A 19,795-nucleotide genomic window follows, 5' to 3' on the forward strand; every position below is an offset into this window, starting at 1 on the left:
TCGATGTCATCAGACATACTATTCCTGGAGCCTAGCTTTTAGGGGCGTTTTAGTCATTCCTTATCCCTAAAATTTCGAGGGCGGATATCCCTTATCCCTAAAATTACTTATCTTTGGAATTCGATCATAACTGTCAATTTTAAAGTGTAAAGTAACCCGTTTTTTAACAGATAATTTAATGCACAAGCGGTTAACCGAATTAAAGAGCCTGGGAGCTAATCTTGGACATCTTGCTTGAATTTAGACTGATAAATGACCCGTTTCTGTTCATTATCAGTCGCCAGTGATCTAAATCCTCGGCAAAAGTGACCAAAAGTATGATAATTGAGACATCAAAGATAATTTTTACTATCCCTAAATTTATATCGGTTATCCCCTAGCCCTCTTTCCCTGTCCCTTTCCCTTCATTTTAAGAATGGAGCTGGCCCCCTGAAATAACCTAGAGGCTAGCGAAACCAGGGGGGGACCCAGGTCATAGTTTGAATTTGGACTGTCACCACCTAAGTCAGCTTTGAAGACAGCTGATGCAAGTGTTGTTTGGAATTTATACTCAGGTTATCAAACCAAAACGTCCAAGGCATCCTGAATCAGACAGCGACGATGACGATGACGTTAGCTGGATGAGAGGATTAACAAGAGAACAAGTTATACGAATGTCGAAGAAATCAGATGCGTCTAAAAAGGTCTTGAAACAATACGAGAGCCCGAGTGGCAGCAAGGATCTGCTTGGTGGACCCGTTTATCTGATGAACCAACAGGAGTTAGATGACGAACTGAAACAGTTTAGAAAGTTTTTCGATCACGGCAAAACGGCTGCAACAAGTACACCAAGAACAGATCAAAGCGCTGATTCACCGACTGGCACATTCAAAAAAGATGAGAGCGCGCTAGATTCACCAGATTCGAAGACCGCTGGCACGTCTAGGACTCCACAAGAAACAGTAGCTGATTCTTCTCTGCGCGAACTGGATCGAAGGCATCATGCCGAAAATGAAAACAGACCCACTGATGTGGTAAGATTCTGAAAAGTTTAACCTTTTAGTCATAATGAGAGCTAGCAAATGGTGTTCCGAGAGAAGCAGCTTCGCTGAAAGAACTAACAAGGTATAGTTTTAGACGCTTGATGTAAGGTAGCAAAACCAGTTGCGCTGATCCCAAAAGTTGCCTAAGGTTCTCGTAACCAAAACAGAAGAAGGCTTTTTTCGTTTTGGTTACGAATAATTTTAGCATCCGAAATAAGCCGAAAAAAATTCGGGGCTTCCAAGCCGATGTGTTCTGTCTGTTGTTGTTGTTGTTGTAGCGAAATGACGTTCGTTTTTCTTCTCTAGTAGAGTGAGGAGGGAAGCTCTTTACGGGAAAGCCTATTAAAACACTTCACATCGACACAACGGAAAGAAGAAGGTGGAGACGATTGGAGAGAATTACTTGAAGCTCTAAAGGAGTGACTTAAACTAATTAGTGTGTTCACCTTGACTAGATGGTCATGTTGGAAACGCAAAATGTTCTATAGGGAATTCGAACTCTGTTTCTTAGCACATTTTCTATTTTGTTTCAGTAACTTTATATTGCCGCTGCTCACGTTAGAAAACACTCTCTGTAAGAGATACTCAGATTATTTAGAATCTGACAGGACGCAGTGCCTTTGTCGTTTTTTATCGTACATTGGAAATTAGCTTCAGTAGTAGCCGAAAACGTCAAAGATGAAGTTCTGGTCAAGGAAAACACTTCACTCTGTTTCTTAGTACATTTTCTATTTTGTTTCAGTAACTTTATATTGCCGCTGCTCACGTAAGAAAAACACTCTCTGTAAGAGACATTCAGATTATTTAGAATCTGACAGGAAGCAGTGCCTTTGTCGTTTTTGATCGTACATTGGAAATTAGCTTCAATAGTAGCCGAAAACGTCAAAGATGAAGTTCTGGTCAAGGAAAACACTTCAAACGTTGATGTGCATTTCATGATCAGAAATGATCCTATTTATGGCACTGATATAAAGCTGTGTGTAAAGAGCTGCACAAAATTGCGATGAAATCTGAAGTTGCGGAAATCCTCTGTAAGCGGTTACCCTTGGTCAGAACTTCAAACTGTCAGAGCACAATATTTAATATAGGAAGTACGAATCTGTGTTTCTCAGAGCGATTATCAATTGAGTCTCGAAAGGAACGATCTTGCATCACTTCGATTGGTAATTGGTTGTTGTCAGCAGACTTGTCAGCAGTCCATGATGCCTTTTGCGCCTCCTGCATGGAAATGCTGGGCATAATGATTGGTTCATTCGACAGCATGCGTTTGTTATGATTGGTCAATGCGATGTTCTTTTTTGGTTCGGTTTTATTAACACTCATTTGAAAACCGCTCTCTACACGTTTCAGTATTAGGCTTTAAGCCAGAGATGCTACTTTCTTATAGAAATCAAGCGAAAAAGAGCAATGGTTTCAAATAGCAGTATAATTTGCAAGAAATCAGACGCAAAGAGGGTCGTTAAGTGAAAAGGTCTGATAAATCTTTTTTGAGAAAAGGAAAACCATTTCAAGTCGTTTCACCTCCTACAGGCTGTTTTACCAAACACACGACTTTCATGCATACAACGTACACCACAAATCGTTGTACTTATTTGCCGACTTGCTTACTGTGTGATAAATGTGCTCAAAACAATTTTTAATATTTTCTTGTAAATACTCCTTTCGCTTGCACTTGTTGAGTGATCAATGAAATCTTCACAGTAACTTGATGACTCACCACACTGCTCATCTGATAAAAAAAGAAAGATAAAGCCCGACATCCCTGTGCAAAAACATCCTTTGCATAATCATCTGAATCATATATCTAAGCAACCTGTAATTCTTAGAAAAAAGTCGATTTTCATATTCAATCCCTTTTCAACTTTGTTATCCTTGGTACAAACGGATTAAAAGTCGTTTAGAAGGGTACGTAGACGTAGTAGAATTTGCCATTAGCCAAATGAATTTAAGAGCAGTTTACTGCAGGTTTATATAAAAGCCGGCTTAGCTACTTTTTTTAGAGGAAAGCTTTCTAGAGCAGATTTTTGCAGTTTACAGTAGCACAGAGTTTACACCCACAAGTTTTGAGAAAAAAAAAGTACAAAACAACTGCTCAGTGAACTCTCTATGTGAGAGAGATTGTCCCATTAAACAACGCTTGGCGAAGCAAAAATGTGTTGTACATGTCGTTGTGTGCTAGCCAGAAGCAACGGTCTTCACAGGTGTTGAGGACGTGCAGTAGACAGTCACTCACTTCGGAAGACTGTGTAGGCTGCACTCGGTTTGTTACCCTTCAGAGGGCAGGGCTGGCCTCCGCCAAACCAGACGTCTTTTGGACAAAGACGTTTATGCTCACATGTGGCACTTTTAACTGAGCTTACCAAACAACGCTTAAAAAGGGCCAGATCACTCAAGACAAACTGGCTCGAAAGTGAGATGACCTACTCATCGCATGGACAAAAAAATCAACTTTCAAAATGACCATAATACTCTTTGTTTGCCCTCCAAAATTTTGAAAAAGCATTGTTTTCATTTTCTCTTGGTCCCCAGAGAAACTGGAAACAATGCTCGTGCAAAGTAAAAAAATTGAAGGGCAAACAAAGAGTATGGCTTTTTTGAAAATGGCCTAATTTCCCTCTTCGCTACGAGGATTGCTGAAACTTTACTGCTTGTACTAACAGTATAGCAGACTGAACTATTGTCATCTAAACCTACAATAGTTTAATGGCCCCCGCCCAAACGTCTTTAATAACTCCGGCAGTATTAGCACGAGCATTCGGACTAGAAATTGGAAGGCGGTAGGTTGGGACTCCTGCAAAGGAGCACTCGGAATTTTTTTTCCCGAGTATCTCTGAGTCCTACCTCCCACGAGTATCCTATAGTTCAGTGTTAGAGCATCCGAACTAGTAATAGGAAGAAGGTCGTAGGTCCGACTCCAGCGAAGGAGCACTCGGATTTTTCCGAGTATCCCCGAATCCTAGCTCCACGAGTCTCCTATAGCTCAGTGCTAGAGCATCCGAACTAGTAATTGGAAGGTGGTAGGTAGGAGCACTCGAATTTTCTCCCAAGTATCTCCCAGTCAACATAAAAAAAACACCTCTTCAGTTATTCACCTGGTTTAACATATGCCATCTCCTACATTTCACAAAACGAAATCGGCATTGGTACGAAAAAAATTAGCCTGCGTCGCAGACGTAATCTAACATCGGTTAGTAACGTGTTTGAAGCAGCGCCGAGACCCTTGCTCTGGACCCCAACGGAATCAACGCACAAGCGGAAGTGCGTTTCAAATTTCCCTTTAACCTGATTGGCTATTACCAGTCCTGTCAAACAATCGTTTCCCTAAACACACCAATCATGGCGCGTACTCAAATCCTGATACGCTGCTGGGGGCCCAGAACAAGGATTTCGGCACTGGTTCGCAGACGGATCCAACCGGATGTTTGGCTTCGTCTGTGGCGCAGGCTACGAAAAGATCAGAAAAGAAAGACCTACAAGAAACAAAAACGATTAAAATGTCCTGTTAAAAAACACTAGAAAACTCCATCGGCCTCGATCGCTATGTATCATTAACTTAATCTTTTTAAACATTTGACCTCTGTCCAAATCAGCCACAGGCTCATTACATCTATCCTTGGTTTGCTCATGACGGCCATGTCACCACGGCCATGTTTGTACCCATGGGGCCTTTCATTTTGTCTTGGCTAAAGAAAATGTAGCAGCTCATCACGTGATTGAATCAAGACCATTATGGTCAAAAGTAACATACATACTTAATCCTTTCGTGATCGGAGGACCACTGAATAGCGTACAGTTCATCATACTGCGATACCGATCGCTGGTCGTTTCTGGCGTTCTCGTTGCAATCGCTGTCGCCGTCGTGAGTCATTTCAGAATGTGTAATCTTAATTCACGCACAATAATATTTCATATTTTGTTCTGTCCTAGAGTTATCGGAGGAAGGATTCTTCCTTGTCTTCTGACTGGAGGCCTGTCCTCGGATGTGATACTTATTATCTCAAGGCGGCCACCTTGGTTCTGGAGGGACGCTCCAAGCGGTAGCAAGGCAGCTTGCATGCTTACCGCCATGCTGGATGTAAGGCATGGTTGGGATGCCCGTGAATGGTCTGACATCGTCCGCTGGAGTGGTGATGCGAATGCTCTTGCGGTAATTCCTGCAATGTTGGAGGGGATGGGTGGAAGGGTGACGCCCTGGTCTCCCTCAAAAGACAATCGGTTCTCTGTTTCAATGAAATGGGACGTCCTGTCTGTTGAGGCTTGAGCACAATCTTCAATTGCATTTTTTTCTTCACTATTTTCCACTGGATTTTTGCAGAAACTACTCTCTCTGTGCCCTGCATTTCGTATGGCAATCTCTGACTGTGTTCTGCGCATGAGCTGTGATGTGTGAAGCAGCCCCTTGTCATAAGCTCCTCTTATTTTTGCCCAGTGTAACTCTGCCTGCTTCTGGACTTGCTCTTGGGTAATGTCACATCCTGTGCTCACCGAGTATGCTAAAAATGTCAACGAAAGGAAAGTAACTCAGATAAAAGCACCCAATGATTGCTTCTTGACATCGTTCTTAGAGGAACTTCGATGTTTACAAATGGTTCCCACATACGACGCGCATAGGCATGCGCACGCGCAAACTCAGTAGCGTTATGAAAGTTATATGTAACAACTGTTATTGGCGCCTGCGAGTGTTTGTTGTGCTTATTGGCTAATGGTTGCTGGTCATTTGTCCTTACTACACAAATTATCTTTCAGTCAGTCTGGCTCCTTTAATAAATATATTTTCTCACTTTAACGCTTTCATCTAACATTTTCGCCTAACTAGTCCGCCCTCGTCTACCCTAAATGCAACATCAATGCCTTTCGGCGCATTCCTCTATGCACCCTACCTGTAAGCGAGACAGACTCCTGCTCAGGGAAGCAAGACAGGGAACTGTGCTCTCTAGGCTCTGGGCCTTCACCTCCCAGAAGAGCAAACACTTGGTCGTCTTGTAACACTTTAGTAACAAATGACCCCAAGACTGCTGCAACATACTGCTCCCAGGAGGAATTATTATGATAACGGCGAGTAGCCATCACGCCTAGAATTGAGATCCATTCGTTATCCAGGTCCTTGCAGCATTCGAGAACATCTGAAACACAGCGGTACATGTACTTATAGGGAGTGTTTTCACAATTTAGGTTTTTAGAGTTATTGTCAAACTCAAGGCCCAAGCAAACGGCTTTAACATTTGCTTCAACATCTGTTCGATTTTTTTGCATGACGTTGAACGATGTTGCCTGCTGGGGTGACAAACGGTTTCGACACAGTCGACATTTCATTCAACAAAACTTCACAAGAGGCCTGACATTCAGTCCACGGCTGCAGCCGCGGTTGTCACTATGGATACGGACATGAATACGTCATTGAGTGACCAATTAGTGCGCACGCGCATAGCCAACGATGTTGAAAGAGGAGGGCAAATTGCTTCAACTTCACTCACCAATCACGAAAACAAAAGAAATGTTTAACGGTTGTTGAAGCAAAGTTATAACGCTTTTAAGCTCATTCAACATCGAGTCAACATCGATTCAACTTCGTTTCAACATGTTTGAACACCGATGAAAGAGAGGGGGAGGGGGAGGGAGAGACGGTTTTAACATCACCCTTCCTTTAGTCACTCGCGCAAAAGCCCTCCGTCATGCAGAGGTATTGCACTGTTGAACAGTAAATAAACAAATTTGCCATCATGTTCTTCCCCATCAGCGTCAGAAAAGTGTATATTTTTAAACCAAGTTTTGCGGAAAAATAAACAATAGACCAAATTGGTTAACTCACTGTTGCACCCAATTCAAATCTCCCAGGGTTAAGATTCTTTGTGCATCGTATTTGCATTATAACGTAGCATTCACATGTAAATGATATGGAAATACCTGGACCAAAACGCTTTATTCAAAAAGGGTTTGAATTGGGTACAACTCAGAGTTAGCCGATTTGGCCTATTGTTTATTTTCCCGCAAAACTTAGTTTAAAAATAGACGCTGATGGGGATTGGGCAAATGTGGGTAAATATTACTCTTAGGTAATGGACTCTTGTCTGTGGAGACACAGACTTGATCTGTTCAACAATTTCTGTGTCTGCCTTCGCGATTTGCACATCGAGTAAGAAATCTGGTTCTGGCCTTATGCCACTTACCTAAAAACAGCTGTAATGTTAGTACTTATGCTTTTACGGGGGTCAATTGAACGTTTTCGACAACGCTGTGTTTGCAGTAGGCGAATCACCGAATACAGCAGAAAAATACTGACAAACAATAATATCGTGAAGTTTTTCTCACTAACCTAAGTTCGTGGTTTTTTCAGCCATTGCATTTCCCTTTTCATTTTTCACCAGATCTCCCATCTGGACAACGCTGCCAACGTGTACGTTCTGTCCACGGTATTTTGGCGGTGACCAGCCAAACTTCCCATTTTCGAAAACGGTGACCAAGTATTCACTGCAGGGAAAGCTTTCACGTTTACCATGTTTTTGGGACTTGCGAATCACTGTCTCAGCGATAATCACATCCCCGACATCAAAAGAACTGCTTTGTGAGTCACTGGGCCTCATTTGGAGAGACTTACAAAAGCCAAGGAATATAGCAGCTTTGGGTTTTAGTCTTTTAATGCCCTGAATGACCGCGGTTGGGCCGCGAGGGTTTAACAAGAACACCACCCGGCTGTGGATTTTCCCGAAGTAAACGTAGCCGACTCTTTCAATCAAGACTGCCTTTAGATCCTCCAAATTACGAGCTGTCTCCAGAAATATCGACTCCTTTTCAGTCACTATCACGGCGTTAACTGGAATGCAAACTTTGTCGAATCCGACTGTCTGATAGATCACGTCTCGCGGAGAGATAGTGCTCACTGGAGGTGGGCGCCTAAGAGGCAACCCGGCCATGTCACCACTTTACGCTTCTAGCTGGAATAAAACGACAAGAAAAAGAAGCCATTTTCAACTTGTCTGTTTTCTGCACCTGGAAAGATCTTATCTGGATTTCCAACTTTGAAATTCAAGGGTCACCAAAGACATACGATATCACACTGCTGGTTTTTTTTCATCTTCATTATCCGCCAATCAGAGGCCCATTCGATCCAAGTGCGTATGCACTTTTCGAGCTGAGAGCTAGTTGAATGCACTTGTCAATAAATGATACTTCAATATCTATTTTTTAATATTTTCATTATTTATTATAGTAAACATTTAAAAGTCATTCCCTGTGCTTTTGAATCGATTTTCTCAGCACAACTGAGATGACCGCGGTTAAAAAGTACTGAAAAAATGAACATTCCATGAAACTTGATATAGTTTTCAGTGGCTGGCTCATAAACAAGGATTATCTTTGGCTAAGCAAATCATATTATGATCCTTTAGATTTGGTATTTGAACCCGTAAAAGCTGCGGCTGACACGAAAATACGAAATTCATGGGGGACAGAAAAATTGTTACTTCTAAAATGATTAGTTCTCCTGCGACAATTGCTCAAGGATCCCAATCACTTCTTGAGCCGGTGCGACCCTAACAATGTCAGTAGAATGTTTGGAGGCATCCTCTCTTTTTATTTAAAATTTTGAGAAAAGCAAATGGGGACTGTCAAAGTACCTTAGGTCAGGCATAATAGATTCGGCTTTTAACAACGTAAAACTGGTGTTATCCTTGCAATCAGGCCCAACTAAGAAAGCGAAACAAAATTGAGTGACAAAATCAAGAGATCTGTTTTTGTGACAAAACTGTGAGAGAGAGCGAAAAAGAAAGACCGCTACGCAGTCCACTTTAAATTTGTATTGGCCGGAATTCGCTTTTTCAGCATCTATGGCTCACGAAGTCACTGTAAACGACTGAAGTTGCCAAAGAAACAATGTGATTACAATAACAACAGGTGACCTTGATCTCCTTAATGAATTAAGTATGAGTTTGTGCATTCCATTGAGATAAATTCTTTTACCAAAAAAAATTTTCCTCTAGAAGAACTTGGGGATCATGACTGGGTAGATGAGTTTATGGATCTTTATGGAACTCTCATCTTCCTCTGCACACTGAGTGCAACTTTCGACTCATGAGCAATTAATCGTGTTAGCGGCACGCGTAGTGTCAATGTTGCAAAAAAAAAAATACTTCGACGAATGTTTTTAAGCAGCTTGTAAATGCCGACAAATTTTGTTTGTTTTTAGAGGAATTGTTTGGAAATTTATTTAGGCAATTCGTGTAAAGTTTGAAAACAGACAGTGTTACCCGACAGAGTCGTCCGGAAATGGTTAAAACCAAAGTTTTCATCGACGGATCATGTGCGATATTTTGGGGTAATGCATCCATGGAAACATTAAAAAAAAAATTTAAACTTAAGCTTGAGGAATCCAATGATCTCGATTTTCGATTTCCATTTTTATGAAGAAAACATTGATCTTCTACGGTTGGATTTTTTTTAATAAGTGTAAAATATCTTTCAGATACGCTTACGAAAGCCAGCGGGTTGATATTGATCAGCTTATTACCAATAAAGGAACGAAATAACAAACCTCGTGAAACCCTTGCCCGGATGAAATCTGAAATCCCAACTGATAGCATCTAAGACGCCCTTCCGTTGGCACCAGCAGCTGCGAGAACCTTCGGTTATCTTTGCTGAAAACCTTCTACACCTGTCCGCTTGGTAAACCTGTTAGGTTACATTCCATGTTAGTGACGCATTGTCTAGAGTTCGGGTTTGCGGTTTCCACCTAATAATAATAATAAAGGAAGTTGTAATCAACCTTAATAAGTACATACTATAGGCACGCCTCCTTCCAGGTCAAGAATACAGCTTCCGATAAAACTAGGGGCGTTTACCTTGATTAGGTATGGAACTTCAACGATTCCAAACAGCTGTGAAAACCTGTGGCTTTCAACTTCTTTTCTCTGACCATACGGTCCGATGAAAACGATCGGCAAAAGTCATGAGTTGAAAAAGTAGCTATGTGACCGCCATATTGTTTCCTGCATCTGACCAAGGAAAGTTTTTTATGCGGATAAAAAATATTTTGTAAATACCCAAATAAAATGGACGATCTGCGTAGGGGGTACATTCTTTGTGGCTCGTCACGTAGAGAGGCTTTGCGGAGAAACGAACTGGCAACACGAACGATCGTAAACAAAGAAACGTTCCCCAAATAACTTTCCGTGAATTGAATTTTGTTCTTAGGTAAAAGTCATTTTCGACATCGTTAAAAATGTCGGATAATCGCATGGAAAAAACCCAAATTTTGAAATAAGTTGTACATTTTCATGCGTACTGAATGTTGCATGGATTAATTAATTCCCTAGTGGACCAGTGACCGTGTCCGACAGTTGAAGATTAATAGACACAAAGATATTTGAATAAGAATGACTCTTCTAGCTTAGATTGTTTGCCTATGGCTCACTGAACACTGAATTGGGCGAAATATGAATTAAAAAATTACAGTCTGCTGAAATAGACACCTGTATGAGGCTCAAAAATCTTACGTTGCATGTCCACCAAGCACTTAGTTAATAATAAACAGCTTGAGGCGATACTACCACCACGTGGCGTCTATGTCTTTTATTACGAGAAAACCTAGCTGGTATAGACCGTATTCATAAATGGCGGTCAAGAAATTATTCTTTTGTCTTAGTGCTTATCATCCTAAATAGCCTCACTTTGGAACCAAAATTCTTTTGAATTTTGTTTGTGTTTACGAGGCTACAATGTAGTTAGGATGATTCGCATAAAGACAAAAGAATAATTACTTAGCCGCCATTTATGAAATTAAGGAAATCCAAACAATTACGTTGTTCAAACTTGTTTCGCAAAGAAGTTTGCATTCTACGTCAAGTTTAGATCTGCATAATTATGTCATGTTTCGTCTTACAGTGCGACGCGCCTTACCGTGGCCACCTAACAAAGTTTTTTAAAACTTATACGCCAATCAGGGTGAGCGAATATGATTAACAGTCACCCATCCTTGCAAAGTTCGCACGGTTGTAAGTCGGACACCGTTGAATGGGTTGTTTGAGTTGACTTACCAGTACACGTAGTTGTCAAACGTGAAAGTTTGTTGGGTGGCCACGGTAAGGCGCGTCGCACAGTAAGCCCCTTGCAAACGGACACAACAACTCCCAATGTTCATTGTCGGGAGTTAATGGACAACAATGTTGCGTCTGTTTATACGGGGCTAAACGTTTGACCAGTTTCAAACTTCGTGAAACAACTCCCAATAACACTCCTTGTAATTTCATTTATTTTTATTCATTTTATTAAATTGTAAAGCGCATTTGATCATGTTCGGCATGAAAAATGCGCTATATAAGTTTCAATTATTATTTATTATTATTAATAACACGCAACAACATGCAACAGGATGTGCAACATGCAACACCCAACAATGTTGGAACAATGTTGGCCAACAAGGTTGCGTCCGTCTGCACGCGGCTTAACAAGAGGCTGCTAATCACACCAACACAAATTCTGCTGAGAAGCATACGAAGCCGGTTAAAGTCATTGACTCTCAAGACGCTCATAAAATACCCTTGAATGGTTTTTTTTTGGCCGATTATATTTGGAACGCAGTTAAAAATGGAACAATGCTTGTGAAAGATATCATCACTTCTCTTGACGCTCATGTCACGAAAAAATAAACCCAGCGTCTCGATCTCATTTTTGCTTCGGTTCAGTGAACGGAAGCACCAAACTATGGAATGACGAGGAAGGGGTGGGTGGGGTAGTGCTATGTTAGAGTAGCCAACATAGCAAGCCTTTCCGTGGGGGAACATGCCAAAACACTGAAAATGCACGGGAAACGCTTAGTTAGCGTTACTTCCACTATTAAAAACGTTTTGTGAGCATTCGTCCCTAACACAGGACTATGGTCACATGATGGGCGAAGTAACGTGCGCGAAGGGAATAATCAATGGATTAAGCCGGGGAGTTAAGCTGTCGCCGCCCAATGAAAGATCCACGAAGATAAGGTCAATTATTTTAGCCTCCAGTCAGTGTTAACGCCCAAGAGGGGCCCTTCAACCACAGTTCCACTTTGACTACTATGCTTCTTCGTCTTTTTTGCTTTTGCACATCATCAGTCTGCTGCTATGCTATCTGGATTTCAAAGTCTCAATCACGTTGGTATAGACTCTCACTGGAAATTCCACGTTGTCTTCCAGAGCCTTTTTAACTATCCAAACAAAACAAAGAAAAGTTGATGAGCTGAAAAAGCAGATGATAAACTCTCGATTAACTTCTGAATCGTCGCAAGATTGTTGTAAAACACTTTTTCCGCAAAATATACTTCGATAAGGACTGAATTTCTCGGGTAACTGGCTAAAAGCCTATTTAAACCGGAGACGCCACGTAAGCGTCGAAACCGACGAAGGTATAAGGATACAAACACTCATAGACGCAAGTGACATTAGGGAAGCAAGTGGAATGGTTGCGCATATGTCACTGTTTAATTAAAATAACTCAACACTGAAAGATACAAGTTACTTAATTAAGCATGCGTGGAACAGGGTTGGTACAGAAGTAAGAACACTCGCTTTCCACCTGAACGCACCCCGGGATCGATTCCTGGTGGTGGTGGTGGTGGTGGTACGACTAAACAGGGTTTGTGCTGGATTTTGAATATACATTTCCAAGAGTGTTCAAGGAGTTTTCAAGAACCAGAAATTGAGTTTTCAAGGAGTGTTTGTAAGAAGATATCTACGCCATACATCGTGTTTCAGTGTTTTCTTTGCTGAAAAAGTCTACCTTGATATTATTTCCCATAGACTGCAAGGGGTATTTTAATTTTTGCATTATTTTTAATCTTTTTCAGAAGTCAAATTTGGGCTCGAGTTTTTAAAATGTCTTTTTGACTTAACATGATGCAATCTCAAAAATTTTCAACAATTTTCACCCAAGTAAAAATTCAAGGGCTTTTCAAGCAGTTTCCTACCAAATCCTTTTTTCCCAGGGCTTTTCAAGCACCCTTGAAGTCCCAAATTAAATTCCAGGGCTTATCATGGACTTCAAGGAGTAGCATGAACCCTGAATAGAAGACTTGGTTGGAAGAACAGCAAGAACAATTTTGAGCCAAAAGAAAAAGTCAGTGATTCTTTGCTCTGTGATTTAATCATTTAAGATAATCTTTTCAATTTTGATGAATGGGCCAGAGAGCAACACCATTGGGAGTTAAAGTGAGATTGAGACAGAAACAGGAGAATTGGTTGCTCTTGGATCCCCCTCAACCTGAGAAGGAGAGAAACAAACAATACACTGCATGGCAGTGAGCAACACTGAATTTGACTTACATGATTCGGCATTAACTCTGTACGGTTCGTAAGTGCCAATGGTTACACTGCTAGGTTGTCTGCTGTCCTTTGTAAGAGTATTGGATACAAGCGATGAGAATCTTCGTAGTGCAACTGCGAAAGCATCAAAGTTCAGCGAAAGAGCATATCTTTGTTGATTAGATGAGTTCTTCCACTGAAGGAAAAAAAATGAATGATAATTATTAACACAAATATTAAATAAATATTAAATAAATATTCCCAAATATTTTTGTAATTTTGAGTTAATTAAACATGTTGTATCTGGCAATAATTTCAAGCTTTCTAAAGAGGTTCTTCTGCACTGCCCTGCTCCTTTAACTAGAAGGATCCCACAAAAGGATTAAAATTAATATTTTTCCCTGCGCTTAAATTGATGGTACAGATACACGAAATATTTCAGATGTGCCAGCTTAATTAAGGCTACCGTATTTAGGCTCAGAACTAAAAGAAAACAGCTTCTTAGAGAGCCTTGAAAAATCTTAAACAAATAAACACTACAAAACTCAATATGCCCAACTCCACCTTCCAGAAAGTACTCTACTTTATTTCTACTTGTGACGGTGCAGGGGATAAAAACTAAAACCACAAAAAAACTCTTCTTTCATGTTATATGAACAGATAAATTGGATGACACAACATTTGTAAAGTAGCTTGTTATCGTTAACCTTGTTTTAATCAGATTTTCGCATTCAAATGAAACTTAAGTGCACAGGCTTAGTTTAAGGATCCTGCAAAAAATTCCTCCCTCATTTCTCACTGTCGAAGATTTTTTGTCAGACAATTTAAATATCTGAGCCATTAGACTGAGGAAATGACACCATTCATCTCTTGAGTGATTCATCATGGCAGCTTAGATATGTATATATTTCACTAATCTGCACCCTTTAGTCATAGCTCATTAATAGTAACAAGTAATATCATTACAAGTGCACAACGGCTCCTGCAGGGAAGAGGTTGTACAACTAAACCATTGAATACCTACTTTGTGTACCACGTATAAATTCACAACAGTTTTATCAAGTGATTTGCTCTTGGCCCATGAAAAGTGCCCCATTTTCCTTCTTTCATTGTAGGGTGTTTGCTTATCTGCATGTCTTGCCTCTGGAAACTTCTTCAATATTTCACGGGCAGCGACTTCAACAGAAAAAGAGGTAACATCATAGATGGTAGGAGTTACAAACTTCTGTCGATGGGTAATGTGGATTGACTCAAACAGACTCAGTGCAGGCTAAAATTTGGTTTAATCATATGACTTAATAAAGGTAAGTAATTACTCAGTAATAATTAATTATTATCATTATATGGCTTGTGTTTGTAGCCGATATAACGCGCGCTCTGATTGGCTAATTGTGACTGAATTGTAGGGCATTATTCTCCCGTAATGCCCACAGGCCGATTACGGGCTTGCAAAAACAAAGCAAAAGGTAATTAAAAAGCCATATTAATAAACTACTTACTAACCTCACTTGCTCGGGACCGTACTGGGGAATATTGGCCCTGGGTTGTTTTTGTACGGACCTCGCTGCACTCGGTCTGTACTGCCACTACCTCAGGCCAATATTCCCCAGTACGGCCCTCGCACTCGGTTAAGTAAGAAGTTAATATTAACCCCCAGTTGATGAGTAAAACCATCTGGCATTAGACTGAGTAAAATCTGTCAAGTCTCATTCCCAGGAGTCAATGGGTTAAGTCTTCATTAGATGTGTGAGCTGATGTTTTCAACTCTTAGCCCTAATGCTTGACACATCAGCTCGCAAAATAATCTTTCTTACCGTGGTTACATGTAATTTACCCTCATTATGTTGTTTAATAAAGCCAAATTTTATTTTTCGTGTTTCATTCCCCACCGACACAGCACCACAGTTTCCTTAGAAACCAGGCCCTTCATCAATAAATGCTAGCCTAAAATGAACGAACAGAAAGCTCATTTTGGCCACGTAAAAATTGTGACTAGAGTCTGACCCTTTTAACACCTTTGAAAATCATTTCAATATTTTCAGAATAAGAAAAATCTTATTAATAACATGTAAAAGGGACATGGTTTTTCAGTGAACCTATGTAGTCTTGGACAAAATTGTTGAAACACTTTACAATAACTTGGCCTCCCAATGTTGTTTTGGTAAACAGGCTCAGAAACTTGCATTCAAATGACATTGTGAGGAGAGAGTAAACCGTGATAGCTTGAGATCTGTGTAGCCATGTACTGTTCCAAGGAATTTTGACACAGACTGTTATGTTACTTAACAATTATTCGCCGAAGGCGAAGTTATTATCGGTGAATATTCACCAAGACGAAGTCGAGGTGAATATTCACCGATAATCACTGAGCCTGAGGCAAATAATTGTTTTAGTATAAATAACAGGTGATTATTTCAAAAAAGAGAAGAAAAAAAACATTTCAACGCGAAATCATCTTCACTTACAGTGGCAAAACGACTACTGGCAGCCATTTTGTCCGTCGAGGTGATTATCGGCTGATAATCCGAGATAGCGAGCCAATGAAAGCGCGCAATTTTGTATAATCACCTGTGTGTTTATACTAAATGTTGTTAACCCATTCACACCTAAAGTGCCCTCAATCGACGAGTAAAATCATCTGGTGTTAGGAAGATTTAATATATAAACCTCACTCTCAGTTAGCAACAACAACAACAACAACAATGTTCAATTTATTTGTACCTTAGTTAGACAGAGGTAATACAAGATGTTATAAATACAACAGAAAAAAATCAGTAACAGGGCACCTGAAATAATTACATGAAATCAAGATAAACTAGTCAGGTGTCCATTGGGAAGGGTAACATACACTACACCCTTTTCATTTTTATTATCATTACCGCTAAGTACTCACAATCTGAAGGGACATTGTGAAGACAGTCCCAAAAGCACAAAATAATGTTACAGTCAAGTAGATTGTCCTCTTTGCCACTAGACACTAAAAAAGGCAAGATATGAAACTGAAACTGAAATTGAACAGAAAAAAGGAGAGAATGTGGCTTGCTTGAAAGTTAAGGATAATGTTCAATGTGGGTGTCTTGAAAACAAAGACCCCCAAGACCCTAACACTCAAAAATGAAGAAAGTACACGTAACCCAAAACCCTCAATTTGGCTAACCCTAGGCCTAAAGTTAGCCAAATTGAGGGTTTTGGGTTACTTTCTTCGTTTTCGAGTCTTCAGGGTCTTTGTTTTCAAGGCACCCGCTCAATGTTCCATCATTGAGGCCTTTCCAAACCAGGGGCAAAGCCGATCAGCAACTGAACCCTTCAAACTATCAACATGGGATTTTCTAAACAGCAAGTGATTTGAATACACTCAGTAAAACTTCTACAACGACACGAAAAACTCAAACATGGTAACATTTTAGGCTAATTCTGAGTACACAAAATATATGAATAACACAAGAGAAATACAAGTAGCACAGGTAATAACCATTATTAGTATCACCCAACTAGTGAACTAATGCAAATCCTGCATTTTGATTGGCTACGCTACTAGAGGACTATTAATAATAGTCCTTGAGTAGCGACAAGCGTGAAACTTTCTTTCGTTTTATTCCCAAATAATTATTTCTTTAACTTGCATTTGCTAACTTTATTATTGCCTTTTCTGTCTGACTAGTTGGGTGAGCAATGATGGCACAGTCGGTTAGTGCGCGGCCGTGGTGCAAGAGGTCTCTTGAGTTCGATTCCCGGATCCCGCATCCTTGTTTCGACTTCTTTCCTTTCCGTGTAGCTAAGTCGCTTTAAATACCCCTAAAACGGAGCACTGATGGAGAGGGGGGAGTAAAATGAGCGCACCGTCGACCTCAGGTTTGTCAGTTGAATTACTGTTACGAGTTATCGACGTTAAATATGGTTGCTTTACTTTACTTTACTTTATACTAAAACAAGAACCTTCGCCCTCAAGGGCCACAGGTCAATAGCCCATTCGGCTTCGCCTCGTGGGCTATTGACCCATAGCCCTTGCGACTACAGGTTTAATTGTTAAATAGCAATTCAAGAGGGTTGTAGAGAACTAAGGAAAAAGGTGACACTTGTGAACATTGAGTAAACTTTGTCAGACTGTAAATGTGTTAGTGTAGTTTATAGAATGACAACAGAACCTGCAACTCGGTGACCCCACTACCCCCTTGGATCCCTCACCAAAAGGAAAACTTGGTCCAATTAAAAGAACAAACAAAATGCAGCAGCATTACTGGTAAGCATTAATTGGGTGATGACAAGCTGGACAATGCAGTTTTACCTACCAACAATGTTGGCAAACATTTGTTTTCCATTAGATATGTTGGCTCAACATCATCCAACATGTGGGCAACAACGTCAGAATACAGGGGGGCTGCTGAAAGCAAGGGGCCTAGCAGGGTAGGAATTCACGAGAAAGGTTGACAGTGCATGCAGATTCTGAGTACCTCCAGATTCTCGGGTTATGACACAATAGATGCCTTTTTCAACAAATTCATTCCATATACTGGTATGTATGTATGTACATGTAGCTTCAAAATAATTATTGACTGCACCATAGATCATCTTGTGTGTTCACACCTTTAAAATATGATGACACCCTTTCCACAGGAAGTTCTATCTTTTGCATGAAATATTTGAGTGGTTCAAATATTTCCTCCCGATCCCAGAAATGTCTTTTTTCTTCTTCTATCTTTCTATCAAGCATGGAGTTCTTCTGCTTTCTCTTTTCCTGTTCAGCCTCCAGCTTCTTCATACTCCCCCATTTTCTAACTGCGACAGATTCTACGTCAGATACTCTAAACATCTTCATTGGAACTGAAAAGCAAGATGAGTAATGCTTCATTACCATAGCCTTTACTAATGTGAATCCAAAAACCATGAACACTTTGATTTAGTTTTAACATTTCCTATTGTGCAGCAACCAATCAGAAGCGACATAAACAAAAACAAACTAATATCACCGTTAATGGTTGCCGTTTAGTTTTCTCACATGTGATTGGCTTTTTACTTGAAACACAATAACATTTCATAAATATTTCTAGTGTTCACGGTTTTCAGATTTCTCTCCCAAGAGTGACACTTTGAAATTTTACTTTGTCTAGTGCCACATGATCTTGTCTATGGGAAATTAATCCACTTCCCTATGCTCCACTTAAGATAACCCACTGGATACTTTTCTTCTGAGGTGCCAACAAAAAAATCTATCCTTCAGATGTTATTTTGCAAGCGTTATGACAAAAAAAGGAAGGCTGGTGGGGTGGGGGGTTCTGAAGCTAGATTATATCATACCCGCACCCTCATTAGCATATGAATAGCATGTATTGTGCTATGCCCCCTTCTTCAAAGGATGCGGCTTCTAGAGGACAGTCCCCGGGGGGGAACTCCCATATGGAACAGACGGGGATGCTCGTTGGAAATTTTGAATCTAACCCCTAAAGGAGACCATCTGGGTGTGGCTCAGGCTTTTTCTGACCTCTAAAGGAGACCAATCTGGGCGTGGCTTAAGCAAATTTTGACCCCTAAACAAAACACGTTAAAAAGAAAATTTGACTTCTGTTTCTCTTTGCGTAATTCTGTTTCTTGGCGGAACCCTAAACGAGACCCTGGTGGCTTAAATTATTGGCGCTTTGCCCGGAACACCCTAAGCGAGACCAAAATCCAAAATTTACACCCCTAAGCGAGACGACGAGCATCCCCGTCTGTTTCATATGGGAGTCCCCCCCCCCGGGGTACAGTCGTAGCCGGGTTTTCTACATGTATTATGATCACTCCAGTCCGCATCCTCACAGATCAGCCATGAATACCGCAAGAACTACAAAAACTTAAATTGACCAATCACAATTCAGTGAGCAGGAAAAACTGTGCTATCCGACGTCTAGTCAATTGTTCGCATTTAAACTCTTATGTCCAGAAATGCACCTAATTAGATGCATGCACGTCCAATTTTGACATCCGACACAAAGTGTGTATTCCGTGACATGAGTGATGTTGAAGTTGGGAAGAAGAGGAAGGGGACACTTCGTGACGCTTATTGAAATCCCCGTGCATCTAATTTGGGGGAAACTTTTTTGTCAACAAACGTTTGCGCCAAAACTTCTTTGCCAGCGATCGGTGATTCGAACGTCAGCTGTTGTGCTTTGGTTGTTATTTGTGCTTTTCTAGCTATTTTAAGACGAAGGGGCGCTGTAAACGCGCATTAAACACAGCGTCCCACAACTCTGCGAGGCTTAATTTGCCAGCTACATGTATGCAGGCTAGTATGCGTGAACTACACGCATTCGTTCCCTTGGAAAAAATAATAAAATCCATACGTACCATAGCTTCTATTTACAGGATTATCCTTTAGTTCGAACCTCACTCCTTCTAAATCGTTGTCCTGTAGCAGGTATTTTCGTTTTGCCACCCCTTTAGAGAGAGCAGTATCTCGTCCAGCGTTCGAAATGTCCGCCATGTTCATTATGGCCGCGTAAGACTGGCGCTAGGAGTATTTGCACGTGGAAG

At 40.6% G+C, this 19,795-nt stretch overlaps 3 protein-coding genes across 8 annotated transcripts in view; 1 reads left to right on the plus strand and 2 right to left on the minus strand.

Annotated features, from left to right (window-relative positions):
• LOC137993295 (adhesion G-protein coupled receptor G4-like) overlaps positions 1–3,174 on the plus strand; it is a 55,710-nt gene extending 52,536 nt beyond the window's left edge. For 4 of the 6 annotated variants that reach the window (XM_068839047.1, XM_068839046.1, XM_068839045.1 and 1 more), the window contains 2 exons: positions 555–1,013; positions 1,329–3,174. In XM_068839047.1, coding sequence (XP_068695148.1) covers positions 555–1,013; positions 1,329–1,331 — 462 coding nt within the window. In that variant the 3' untranslated portion in view covers positions 1,332–3,174. The remainder of the gene's footprint in view (positions 1–554; positions 1,014–1,328) is intronic. The other 2 variants (XM_068839044.1, XM_068839043.1) reach the window with 1 other exon arrangement.
• Positions 3,175–4,101: 927 nt separating this feature from the next.
• On the minus strand, positions 4,102–9,723 carry LOC137993297 (uncharacterized). Its single transcript, XM_068839049.1, has 4 exons — positions 9,550–9,723; positions 7,336–7,954; positions 5,903–6,145; positions 4,102–5,515 (listed from the first exon to the last, which is right to left on the minus strand). The coding sequence occupies exons 2-4, from the start codon at positions 7,931–7,933 to the stop codon at positions 4,929–4,931; spliced, it is 1,428 nt and encodes a 475-aa protein (XP_068695150.1). The 5' UTR covers positions 7,934–7,954; positions 9,550–9,723; the 3' UTR covers positions 4,102–4,928.
• Positions 9,724–11,251: 1,528 nt separating this feature from the next.
• LOC137993301 (uncharacterized) lies at positions 11,252–19,768 on the minus strand. Its single transcript, XM_068839054.1, has 6 exons — positions 19,610–19,768; positions 17,873–18,109; positions 16,182–16,265; positions 14,313–14,464; positions 13,310–13,484; positions 11,252–12,195 (listed from the first exon to the last, which is right to left on the minus strand). The coding sequence occupies exons 1-6, from the start codon at positions 19,749–19,751 to the stop codon at positions 12,116–12,118; spliced, it is 870 nt and encodes a 289-aa protein (XP_068695155.1). The 5' UTR covers positions 19,752–19,768; the 3' UTR covers positions 11,252–12,115.
• Positions 19,769–19,795: the final 27 nt, after the last annotated feature.

Source organism: Montipora foliosa, chromosome 2, assembly GCF_036669935.1.
Source record: "Montipora foliosa isolate CH-2021 chromosome 2, ASM3666993v2, whole genome shotgun sequence".
Taxonomy (NCBI): domain Eukaryota; kingdom Metazoa; phylum Cnidaria; class Anthozoa; order Scleractinia; family Acroporidae; genus Montipora; species Montipora foliosa.